The sequence below is a fragment of the Canis lupus genome, chromosome 7 (genome assembly GCF_011100685.1).
Source record: "Canis lupus familiaris isolate Mischka breed German Shepherd chromosome 7, alternate assembly UU_Cfam_GSD_1.0, whole genome shotgun sequence".
In the NCBI taxonomy this organism is placed as follows: domain Eukaryota; kingdom Metazoa; phylum Chordata; class Mammalia; order Carnivora; family Canidae; genus Canis; species Canis lupus.
In genome coordinates this window covers 21593066-21606276 of record NC_049228.1, presented here as the reverse complement: position 1 = coordinate 21606276, position 13211 = coordinate 21593066, and the positions used below count along the sequence as shown (strand labels likewise).

Genomic DNA, 13211 nt, shown 5'->3' with positions numbered 1-13211 from the left:
CGGAGTGCTTTTCATAATAAAACTCCAGTGCTCCTCACCAGGCTGAGCATAATGAAATGCGCAGAGGCGCTCCTAGTCCTGCGAAGACTGAGGACTGGGGTAGAAAAGAGAATCCATGGATGCCAGGGTGCAGAAGGGGAGTGTGACAGCCTTGAAGGGAGGTGTGATCTTCCCAGCCAACTGCCCGACAGCCAATTTATGGCCAATTTAAACTTGAGTTAAAGCTGAGAGCTTCACAGCTTCACAGCTTCAACCAACACAGGAAGATGAACATTTTGAGGGACTGTCCTTCTCACTGTCTGATCCAAGCCTGCCTCTTACAGGAGGGCCCCCCAGCCCTCCTTACCTCCCCCCTACATCTGTCCCTGCTCTCCCATGGATCTGGCTACAGCCCAACGGGCTTACTCAGAAACCCTTCTCCAGCGCCCCTACACCCAGCTTCTCCACGTAATCCTTCTTGTTCCAAACCTCTGGCCATGTAGTCAACCTCCCATCCTGTGTCGTCCCCGTCTCGGTGTGCCAGCATCTCTGACCAAACATCCCTTCAATCTCATCATGTCCCTCTGCCCTAGATGAAGGCTGCTGCCTCCAATTCCCAGTCCTATGAAACTGTTCCTAGCACAGTTCCTGTTTCCCCATATCCTTACCTTCCTCTCAGCACCCACATTCCCCACTGCAAGACTAAACAGTAGACAGCTCCTAAGCCCCTGTCAGTTCACCAGAAGGGGTCACCTATTCCCTCACCTATGGAACTATCTAGAATAGCCTCTCCCAAAGAGAACTGCCAGATTGTAGAAACCTATGGAATTTTTGGAAACTCACACTCTGAGAAATATTATTAAAATGTTTATTTAGCAGGCAGGTAGAAAGAATGTGTCTATGTCTAGGTTATAAGAACCTAGAGGAGGGATATCCTACATCTGGGTCAGAAAAGAGAAATTGGAAGGATGCTTGGTGTAAGGGTTTCCCTGATCATCCTGCATTTCTCCCCACCACCCCCTCCCTTGGGGGTTGGAGGAAAAGTCTCTGCTCCAATGGTCTCCTTTGTCAGCGCCCAGCTCACTCACCCACTCATAACCCAGCTGTAGGTCCTTGGGTCCATCTTGCTGGCAAGGAACAAAGCGTGGCCCCACAAGTGGTTCTTCATGGCCCACTCCAAGGCTTCCTGAAAACAAAAACATGTCACATTCAATACAACGGTGTTTGGGTACTGCTACCCCTGAGCCACAGAGGCTAGGCTCCAGGGGACCCAGAGCCTCATCTGCGAGTGGAACAAAAAGCAGGGGGTAAATGGGCTCCAACTGGCACATATTTCTGAAATGTCCCTTCTCCAGCCCTCACTTAATCAAACCCATTATGCTATTAGCTGCCCCTCAAACAGTTTCCAGTTAGCCTTATCTCTTTAGCGGATATCACACGATGCTTTTATGAACCTAAACACCTCACCCCAAGGTCTGAGCCTCAAAATACAGGCAGCAAGATGATATTTGTGGGGGCACAGTTTCTTTTTTGCAACTGTGGCAGATATTGCTCGTTCCCCACCAAAACGTGCTCCCCTTCTTGACCTGCATTTTGCCGCCTCCCTTGCACCTGCAAGTGGCTGAGTTCCAGGCTGTGGAACAGGAATGGAAGTGATGTGTGCCACTTCCACAGTCTGGCTCGTAGAAACCCCTCGCCTAGTCCTCCACACCCTTTTCCCCATCTGGATGGTTGGATTGAAGATGCTCAGATGGTACAGCCTCCTCCATGCTGATTGCTTGAACTACTACTCCATGGAGGAGGCATGCCCCCCTGTTCCATTCACCCGCCCAGGACTCCCATGTGAATAGAAAGAAGCTGCTACTATGTTTAGGACAGTATGCATAGTGGTTAACCTGCTCCACCTAATAGTATAACTAATTGCTTGTTAACTATCAAGTGTTTGTTAACTACCAAATTCATATGCCAAATTAATAACACCATTAACTTGGTGAGATCAGTTAGAAGCTGCAAATTTTAACATAGACATACCAGACACACCCACACTCATCTTTTCATTCAATTTTCAGAATTATTTAGTAAGAGCTTAATTTATATTTGAGGTTTTGACCTGGTATTAATAATTTCCTTAGTCCTCAAAAATAATGTGATTTCTGGACAGGAAGTCACTAATGAGGTAACTCCACCTCCAGGTGCAAATTTCTTTGATCATCTCAGTATCTCCCACACTATCTTATTTCAAGAAAGAGAACAAATTTAAACAACCACCATTAGGAAGTTCAGCCTCACATCTGCTACAAGGAAAAATGACATTGAGTTACTCTTTTCATATGTTTCATATTTCACAACAGTATTTTTAAAGGGAATTACTAATAATTGGTTGGGAATCATGACTTTGTTCAAAAATTTGCATCTCCAAAAATATAATTTAAGAATAAGTGAAGAAATTGAGAAATTACATTGATATTAATCTCACACAGTGCCAGAAACAAGGCACCAGTCAAATATTGATAAAGATATGAGAGATATTTTGGTCTCCAGCTCATGAGCCACTCTCAACTCCCAGAATACTCTTTCTATCCCCTGCTCACCTTTGGGTCCAAGGAAACAAGTGGTGTAGGGGATGATTGGAGCCCGAGCTCAGACATCAGGCTGCTTTATTACTCAGTAACTTTCCTCATTTGCAAGTACATAAAACAAGACAGGGCAGCCTGGGTGGCTTGGTGGTTTAGCTGCTGCCTTCAGCCCAGGGTGTGATCCTGAAGACTCAGGATCAGGTCCCACGTAAGGCTCCCTGCATGGATCCTGCTTCTCCCTCTGCCTATGTCTCTGTCTCTCATGAATAAATAAATAAAAATCTTAAAAAAAAAAAAAAAGAACTTAACCTACAGGGCCTCTGTGAAGATAAATGAGATGATACATGTAAGATGGTAAGGAAGTGCCTGATACATAGAAATTATTTTTTAAATATTTGCTTTTGTTATTGTTATGTTATTATTTAATCTTTCTTAAGGAAAGAGATTATTACTGATTTATCTCTGTGTCCCCCACTGGATCCAATGCCTTAGGAGTAGTGGCTGCACAATAAATGTTTACTGAACAAATAAATCATTGCTGAAATTGTAGGTCCCTACTATTTAGTGAACAGGAGATGGCTATCATATGATCCCATTGATCTTCACTGAGTTTCATGTCTTGTACTCATTCAAAATATAACATCACTGAGGTGCCTGAGTGGCTCAGTAGATCAAGTGCTTGACTTCAACTCAGATCATAATCTCAAGGTCCTGGGATCAAGCCCCACATTGGGCTCTCCACTCAGTGAGGAGTCTGCTTGTCCTTCTCCCTCTGTCCCTTCCCCACTCGTACTCCCTAAAATAAATAGATAAAATTTTTTAAAAATAAATAAAATATAACATCACATACAAATAAAATAAGATTAAAGATTCAAATGTAAAGGTGAAGCTACAAAAGTACTTGAACTTTATTTTCAAAATTTAATTTTGAAGTAGGAAAGCCTTTCTAAATATCACCCCAAAAAAGTAGTTTTATAGAGAAAGTCCTTAAAAAGTAAGGAGCTCCTACAAATCAATAAATTGGAGATAAAAAATCCAACATAAAAATGTAGAAAATCCATGACAAAAAAATTCACAGACTATAAGATATTAGATTTCACTTATAATAAGAGAAATGAAAATAACTACACTAAATTATATTTTTTTAACCTCTCAGATTGGCACATATTAAAAGCTTGGAAACACTAAGTTGGTGAGAGTGGAGAAATTGGCACTCTCAAATATTGCTGGTAGAGTAATTGGCACAACCTCTAAAAAGGTAATTTGTCACTATTTCTCACAATTCCAAGCCATATACCCTTTGACTCAACACTTCCACTTCCAGAAACTATTCTAGAAATCATAGGTATATTCTCTTATACAACAAAATGACATTGGTTGTTACTACAGTGTTACTTGTAATTGCAAAAGACTGTAAATCATCTATATGTCAATCTATCAAGGCTTAGTTAAATTAATTACATTTATCTTTAGGAATCTATGGAGCTGTAAAAAATAATGAAGGTAGTATTTACATGTTATAAGGAGCAGGGGTCAGGAAAATATAGCCTAAAGACCAAATTCAGCCCACTGCCTATTTTAGTATAGACCACCAACTAAGGATAACTTTTCCTGTTTTTAAAGGATTGGGGAAAAAAATTTTAAAAAAGAATATTTCATTATACACGAAAATTATATGTAATTCAAAATCTATGTCCATAAATAAAACACAGCCATATCCATTCATTTACATATCATCTGTGGCTGCTTTTACTCGACAATAGCAGAATTAAGCTGTTGCAACAGAGACTCTCTGACCTACAAAACCAAATACATTTACTGTCTGGGCACCTGTCTGGCTCAGTCTGAAGGACATCTGACTCTTGATCTCAGGGTTGTGAGCTCAAGCCCCACATTGGGTGTAGAGATTATTTAAATCAATAAAATTTAAAATATATATATAATATAATATATAATTTTATATATATATAACATATAATATATTAATATAATATATAATATATGTAATATATAAAATATAATATATAATATAATAGTATATGCAATATACTATTATATTATATATATCATGGGTGTAGAGACTACTTAAAATGATACCCAATGATATTTGTATATCAAATCATCACATCATACACACTAAATATCCCAGAATTTTTTCAAATACATCTCAAATAAATTTTTTGAATAAATAATATAAAGATTATTATTGTCTAATTTACATATCAAAAAATAAACAAGGCATCACTTCATCTGTTGAATTGAAGTATTCAATATTGGTAGGCATACATTAGCTATAGCTGGTGGGGACACTATTGGAAACAAACTTTCTGGTAGCTAATTTAGTGCATATGTAAAGAACTTTTACAAGTTTAACCCATAGTTCCATTCTAGGTATTTATCCTAAAAATTAAGAAGATAAGTCAAAGATTTATATAACAAAATGTTCAAAATGTATAATTTATAATGGGTGACAGCATTGTAGATAGCCTATAGCCTATATATTCAAAAACAGTGAATTAGATAAATAAAATATTATAATTCATATGGTGAAACATTTTTTAAATGGTACATTTTAATGCCATGGGAGTATTACATCATATAATCTTAAGTGAACAAATAGAAATAATTTTATATGTAATTTAATTTTATTTGTAATATATATGCATGGAAAAATGCCAAAAGTAAATATATCAAGATATTAACAGATGTTATCTTTTTTAGGGATCTATTTATTTGAGAGACAGAGCACAAGTGGGAGGAGGGGCAGAAGGAGAAGCAGACTTTCCACTGAGCAGGGAGCTGGATGCAGGGCTCAATCCCAGGATCCTGAGATCATGACCTGAGCTGAAGGCAGAACTTAACTGACTGAGCCTCCCAGGCGACCCTAACAGATGTTATCTTTAAATGGCAAAACTATATAATTTTTTTCCTTGTACCTTTCTGAACGTCTCAAGTGCTATAAAATGGATGAATATTACTCATTATAATTGGGGGTGGGAGCCTGGTTACTTCTTAAAAACAAGCCTGGAGGGGCCACACTTGCCTTCTTCCTTCCGTAGTAGAGCAGTTTAGTGAATTTCTCTACGATCTGTGCAGGTGTCTCCACGCTGGGGGGAACCTCCCCAGTGAGCAGGTTTGGGGTCCCTGAGCTCAGCACAGGCCAATCCTCATCGGTCAGGTTGATGAGGTTAGCCACCGGCAGCTGCCTCTTATACTTCTCCAGCTTCTTGCAGTCTTGCATCAGCAGCTCAGCGATGTCAGACCCCACCATGGACTGAAAGGCAAAGAGGGTCATCCTGAGGGAGAATCCTATTGCCCTCATGGTGGCAGCCCAGGCGCCGATGCACCTGCCTTCTCCGTGAGGAGGCCAACATGCAAACACAAGACCGTCCTTTCTTGAATTGTTGTTACTTCAAACTTCGGCTTCACTCTCATGATATGTTCTGCCTTCTGGGAGCCACAGAGATGACCAGAAATACACATACCTTTGTAGGTGTATCATGTGGTTCATACAGTAACCCCAAAACTGCACAATAACCCCAGGCCAGTGGAGAAGGACAGGGAAAAGGTTATCAATAGCAAATGGGGTTAACATCTGAGCAACTTTTTCCCTTAGGGACATCTGTTGCTTCTTTGACATTATCTTTTACGATCATGCCGTAAGCCGAATCTTCTCTATCCAGGGAAGACTTAAATTTCAATGCAGCCCTGCACCTGCCCACCTGTCAGAGCCGTAATACTTTACCCCATTCTGCCGACAAAGGAGAACCAACAATTGCCACAGTAGAGCTGAATCTCTGCTCCTTTGTGTCTCTGATTTTCGGCTCTGAGCTGCTTTCTGCTGGCAAAATGTCATGATGTCCACCTTGTGTACATCCTCCCTAAGGAGAGATTTCAGGGAGCAAAGAGTGAATGGCATACTCTTTACCTGCACAGGACCACAGGCTCCTGCATTGTGAGGGTGCTAGCAGAAGCCGGGGGGCCGGGGGGTGGCTGAGAGAGAAGCCTGAGTCTGTAGTTTCCTTGTAGAACAGGAAGGGACCTCAGAGAGTCTCTCATTCTCCCTCTCCCTTTTATAGATGAAGAAACTGAGGCCCAGGGATGGCACAGGGCAGCAGGCCAGAGACTTTGGAGTCAGACAACCCTGGGTTTAAATCCAGCCTGCCACTTCTCAGCTTATGTAAGGTTCTTATCCCATCTGAACCTCTGCTTTTCCCCCTAAAATAGGGATAATGAAAGAAAAAAAGACCCCACCACCATATAAAAGGAATTAGCAAATGTTATAGTGTATACTAAAGTGCTCGATAAATGGGTAATATTGTTTGCTCCAGGTCATGCAATAAATTAGGTCAGCCCCCTAGTGTCCACACCCCCAGCTTGGTGCTCTACCCCACATCCGAATGCCTGCATAAGAGATTCAATGCTCTTACTTGAAGAAACTGTCATAATACTATGGGTTTTTCTTGGAGGGGAAAGTTTCAGGATAAGAATAAGTTTATAGAGTAGCGATGATATACATACAGCTTTCTTACACTTAAAGCAGATGGAGAGGTGTTACATAAAGAGAGCCCTAAGGCTGAGGGAGGACTAACTGATCTGTCCACCATGGGACCTCTACTTAGTAGGATGCTCCGGCCAAGGACCGGGTCCTCTGACTCCCACCAGGACTCTCTCCAGGGTAACATGTCCTGAATATCCATCAGAAATGGGACTAGGACATTTCTATGACTTAGAATATTGAATCACTCAACTTGTATGTATGTATGCATGTATGTATATACACACATATATATAACAAATATGTATTGATGTTTATTATAATAATGTCATTTATTGTTCTCTTCCATTGTTACCAATTAAATAATACTGTTTGCTAAAAAGAAAAAGAAATGGGACTAGGAAATTAAAAGCGGGATCCCTGGTGGCGCAGCGGTTTGGCGCCTGCCTTTGGCCCAGGGCGCGATCCTGGAGACCCGGGATTGAATCCCACGTCCGGCTCCCGGTGCATGGAGCCTGCTTCTCCCTCTGCCTGTGTCTCTGCCTCTCTCTCTCTCTCTCTCTCTCTCTCTCTCTCTCTCTCTCTGTGACTATCATAAATAAATAAAAATTTAAAAAAAAAAAAATTAAAAGCAATACTAGCTCAATCCTGCAGAGGGCAGACTTGCACACCATCCAGGAACACACACCGCGCTATTTCTCCAGAAAATGGCAAGAATCATTTTCCCACTCTGATCCGCTTGTCTATAATTTTCCAGGCTGTGCACCACCTTTCTACCAGTATCTATTCAGTACTCAGAATACAAAAACCTCCTACTCTGTAGCTCCTGCAAAATAGAACTGTCTTCAGATTTTTAATCTTAATTTTTCTTTCTGCCCCTCGACTCTCCATTTGCTTGTCAAAAGAGATCAGGCCACATTTGTCTCTATCTTGTTGCACAGAGTATTCTACTCCACAGGGGATAGATATTTTCTTTCAAGGAAGCCAAGAGCAAATCCCCAAAATGCTGATCTGGGCAGGCAGATTTTGTAGATTCAAAAGCCCTCACTTGGCAGGTCTTAAGATAATTTACCTGATCAGGGGTCCTGAGAAAGTTCTCAGCTCCTCTTGCTCCTCAGAATAATTAAGAATAATCTGGAATGAAAAAATCAGATTTGGCGTTCGAGACCACGTCCACCCAATGCCCCTGTCAGTGAAGTCCAATATCAGAACCCGTGGCTGTGGTCCTGGGATGTGGCTCCGTGCTTTGTGGAGAACACAGGAGGTTTAAAGTGGGTTCTCCGGTTGCTGAAAGTGAGCCAATAGCATCTCAGAAGAAACTTAAATCTAGTATCACTTCTTTGAGAGAAGACTCCTACCCTTTCCTTCACAATACATGCCCCAATCCACGGAGTGCATGGCCCAGTTCCCCACAAGAGCATCCCATTCCCGGAGATGCCCAGGCTCAGGCAAAGCGAAACAAAGCCAAGTGCCAGCTTTCTGCAACACAGAATCTTGTTTACCTCCATGCTGTGCAGTTCAACTAGGGCCGTCTGTCCATCTCTGGGGGAGCTGGGACTCACATAGACCAGCTGACCTCCTGGCCCAAAACTCACAGGCACATGAGGGATGTAGAATTTCATGGGCTCCTTAGGACCTGCTGCCGAGACATTCTCTGACCAATAGACACAGGGGGACCTGTTAGCATTACTGCTACTACTTATCTTTAGAAGTACACCACAGACATGTTTCTACCCAAATTCCACCTGGGCAAGATAAGACTCTGGGTGGGTGGGGTAATTAAAAGAAGCCTACGCTCCAAGTCAGAGTTAAGCCTCTCAGAATATGTTAAAATACAAGGTAAGGATTCAATGGTTTGGTCCAAATGGTAAGGCACCAGGCCCAGACTCCCCCATGATGGCAAGAGACCGGGGATTCTGGCTCTCATAACCCCAGTACTCATGACATGTGTCCTACATCCAAACAAAACAACCTTGCTTTGTGGCCTGCCTTTGCTTTATCAAACTGACTCTGGTCTTCACTTTCTTCACCTGTTACATTAAAGTATTTCTGGATGTCTCCTCTCCCAGCCTGACCCTGATGGCTAGAAGCAGTGTTCCCTTCTAAGAATTGCCTATGATGCAATCTCTAGTACAAGAGAAAAGGTAAAAATAGAGCCAAAACGGCCTCTCTGCCCAGGAGACTTGCATAAGTAAATGAGGCAGGCAATGATCCACTCTTGGAAGTACAGAGGAAGGGTGACTTTCCAAGAGGTTGCCAACTAGCCCTCTTCTCACCAGACTTAACCAGTTGCTCAGATCACTTCAGTACCTACCAGCCTGAACTGGACTCCAAGCTGCTGGTGCCATGGGGTTGTACAGCTCAGAGGAATCTCCTATATACTGACTGAGCTCGTAGGCGCTGGAGGTGAGGCCAGACTCATGCTGCTGGAGAAGGTTGGACTCGTCGGCCAGTGGTGGCTGGAAGTTAAAGATAATGAAAACACACAGGGAAGAATCAGAAGCACTTTCAGACAGATGGACCTCCCATGTGTTCCTTCAAAGCAACAAAATCAAAACTTTCAAATAAATACATCTAATGTGGATGTGTTGCAGGGAACAGAAGTGCGCATTTGATCAATGAATGATGGCCTAGTGAAAAGGGTGTAGGGGATCCCTGGGTGGCTCAGTGGTTTAGCGCCTGCCTATGGCCCAGGGTGTGATCCTGGAGACCCAGAATTCAGTCCCACGTCGGGCTCCCTGCATGGAGCCTGCTTCTGCTTCTCCCTCTGCCTGTGTCTCTGCCTCTCTCTCTCTCTCTCTCTCTCTCTGTGTCTCTCATGAATAAATAAATAAAATCATTTAAAAAAAAAAAAAGAAGAAGAAAGAAAAGGGTATAGCACAGAGGTCAGGGGACCTGAATTCAAATCCCAGCTTTGTTGGGATACCCAGCTGGCTCAGTGAGTAGAGCATGTGACTCTTGATCTTGGGGTTATGAGTTCAAGCATCACTCTGGGTGTAGGGATGACTTAAAAATAAAATAAATCTTCAAATCCCAGCTCTGTCAATACCTGCTGTGACTTAGGAAAAATGATTTAAGCTGTCTGAGCTCAGGACTCCCATCTGTAATATAATCATATTCGTCGGGACTCCTGGATGGCTGAGCGGTTAAGCTCTACTTTCAACTCAGGGCGTGATCTTGGAGTTCAGGGATCAAGTTCCACATCAGGCTCCCTGAGAGGAGCCTGCTTCTCCCTCTCCCTCTGCCTATGTTTCTCTCTCTCTTTGTGTCTGTCATGAATAAATAAATAAAATCTTTGAAAAAATAATCATATTTGTCCTATAGATTTCAAGTACTTACTCATGTATTCATTCACCATTATTTAATGAGCACCTACTATGCTCCAGGCACTGTGCTTTCCCTGGGGACACAGGTGTACAAGAAGTTCATGGAACTTATATCCCAGGAGGATGAAACAATAGATGCAAAGCTGTAAAGGGCTGTTCTCATGTCTGGCTGCTGTTCCTATGGGCATATGTTACATAGCATGTGCCCTGCCCTGTTAAGTGCTAGGTATACAGAAGAAAATGTTCTCAAAAAGCAGACAGATCTCATCATGGAAACAAAATTAATATAAGACTGTCAAAAATCAAGAGCTTGTCTCAGCAGTATTTTTACCACTTTTCCATAAACCTGAAATTATTCTCAAATTAAAAATTTATTTTAAAAAATTTAAGAACTTCCATTTTGTGGCCTGGCTGGTATACCCAGTAGGATTTCAGAGGAGAGAGTTGGAAGAGTCGAGAAAGGTTTCAACTCTGCTTTTCAGACCTGAATTGAAAGATTCCAGCAATTCCTCACTCCCTGAATAAACTAAATTGCCAGTCCCCTGGAGTACTGGTGACAGCCTCTCCTTTTGCTCAGCACCTCAGAGTGACTTGGGTGACACTTCCTGGTCCAGCCAATTTGACAAAAATGCAAAAGGGACAGATCGGGGCCCCAGACCCGTAGATTGAAACAGGAAGGCAAGGAAAAGGAGGAGGCTCTGCAGAGAGGGGCAGATGGAACCTCTCAGACTGCTGGTCACCGGACACCCCCCTCGCAAGGGCCCCCTGCCCTGCCACAGCTTCGGTGTCATTTGTGATGTACTGTCACAGCCCACCAGCCCCCATGTCACTTCAGATTACCTCATTCTTCTGGGTTCCAGTTAGCAGACTCTCCAGAATCATGTCCCCAGGCCTCTCCTGTCCAGTGTTAGAAGCAGGGCTGTCTTTATAAGGGTTCTGACTCTTGGATCTGAAGCAAAATGACAGGAGCAGGTAAGGGGGGGTCCTGGGCGAGCCAGCAAAACTGAGCTGCTCTCTCCTGGAGGCTGTTCAGCTGTGAAGCATGGGCAGTGTAGGGTTGGCCTGTGTGCCACAGGGAAAAGCATTATCCTCCCTTTTCTCCCCCAATCTATTGATTCCAGAAAAACAGGAGCTCCTGGGTCCCCTAGCACAGCCACTAGAAGTAACTCCAAAGCCCGCAGAGAAGGGTTGGTCCCTGCAGCCTTACAGCCTGAACTGACTTGACATCAGAGCAGTTGGGTTGGCCAGTTGGTTGTACAAGGTAAAAGCACCAGGCCTAAGGGCACCAGGACAGATGTTTGTGCAAAAGACTCTTTTCTTCTCTCCTTATCCCAGGGGATGAGGGGGGAGGAGAGACTCCCCAGCCTCAGCCAGGACCCAACTGAACACTTCTGCAAGACCACGTTTGCTCTGAGGCCAACCTAGAATTAAGGCCTTCCTGTAGGGTGGACTTTATGCAACTTCAACAGGAACTCAGGTGATCCCAAGTCTGGGAGTCTCCTGTCAATGTTAAGACTCCACTTAAAGCTGGCTTGGGCCACTCTGGGCTACTCCACAACCAGCAGACAGCATTCTAGAGATAGAGACAAGCACTGGGATGCCATAAGACTTGCCCAACTTAGTCTGAGTTTGGCCGAGCGCATGTTGAGCTGGCCTTTCCTTTCACACTTACGGACTATTCTGGTTTTCGTGCTGATGCTCACTGAGGTACTTTTGATCTCGGTGATCTTCCTGCCAGATATAAGGACTCTCTCGCCTTGGCACTGCACCCTCAGAGAAAACAAAATGAAGACAGTCACTTCCTATTCCTAAAAGTTTAGAAAGACAGCCGCCAGCTGTGAAGATGAGTTACTGGAGCACCGTAGGTATAAAAACATATTTGCCAAATTGGATAAAATGAAGAAGTGAGAGCTAATGATGGAAGTCAACAGGATGCCCCTCAGTCCTCCCTGATCCAGGTAGCATGGCTCAGAACAATTGTATAACCATTGGGATCATGTGTGTGTGTTTTCTGTGTTGAAACAGATTTCCCTTGGCTGGCAGGTCAGAAGCACCAGTAGCATATCCCTAAAGCCCTACTATTGGTAAAGGGTATAAATTCCTGTGAGTGCATATCTGCCACTGTCACGGTCGATGATGGTCAGACTCATCACACCCAATCACCTAACTTCATTGTCAAGAATTGCCTTCACTGTTCCTTGGACAGAGACTATAATCTTGGCTATAAGGAGGAGTGGAAGAAAAAACTGTGATTGAAGTGCAAACTGTCCATAATACTGAAAACGTAATGGTAGATACAGCACTATCACTGACACGTACGAAGAAAAATGATTCCTTTCTATCTCTTCTCCTCAAGACATCTAGCAGTAGTATCTTTGCTGTGGCCTCACATGGCCAAGAAAGAAGCAAGTGAGGGGCTCTATGTCAGCCAAGCATGACTGCCAGGGTGAGGCCCTGAGCACCATCCCAAAAGCTCTTCGGAGATTATTCCGTACCTCTTTCTTCCTGTAGCTGCTGCGGGTGTCTATGGTAGTAATAATGTCCATAAGCATGTTCTTCCCTTAGGGTTGAAGAATGATAGCTTTGATATGGATCCTCAATGCCCGCCCTAAAATGCCAAAAAGAAAGCCAGCCAGTCAAGGATGGGTGTGGTAAGGTGAGAAACCAGTGGAGGACTTGACACCTTCATAAGAGACAACTGTCACCTCCGTCTAGAACCCGCTTTAAAACTACAGTTTCGGGATCCCTGGGTGGCGCAGCGGTTTGGCGCCTGCCTTTGGCCCAGGGCGCGATCCTGGAGACCCGGGATCGAATCCCACGTCGGGCTCCCGG

At 43.4% G+C, this 13211-nt stretch overlaps 1 protein-coding gene across 7 annotated transcripts in view; it reads right to left on the bottom strand.

The window, feature by feature from the left end:
- The window catches only part of SEC16B (SEC16 homolog B, endoplasmic reticulum export factor), a 56405-nt gene that overhangs the window by 23361 nt on the left and 19833 nt on the right, over positions 1 to 13211 (bottom strand). For 6 of the 7 annotated variants that reach the window (XM_038542414.1, XM_038542413.1, XM_038542416.1 and 3 more), the window contains 9 exons: positions 12875 to 12987; positions 12052 to 12142; positions 11220 to 11328; positions 9368 to 9512; positions 8556 to 8707; positions 8126 to 8187; positions 6301 to 6436; positions 5599 to 5829; positions 1068 to 1165 (listed from right to left, as the gene is read on the bottom strand). In XM_038542414.1, coding sequence (XP_038398342.1) covers positions 1068 to 1165; positions 5599 to 5829; positions 6301 to 6436; positions 8126 to 8187; positions 8556 to 8707; positions 9368 to 9512; positions 11220 to 11328; positions 12052 to 12142; positions 12875 to 12987 — 1137 coding nt within the window. Of the gene's footprint in view, positions 1 to 1067; positions 1166 to 5598; positions 5830 to 6300; positions 6437 to 8125; positions 8188 to 8555; positions 8708 to 9367; positions 9513 to 11219; positions 11329 to 12051; positions 12150 to 12874; positions 12988 to 13211 lie in introns of all 7 variants that reach the window. The other variant, XM_038542417.1, reaches the window with a different exon arrangement.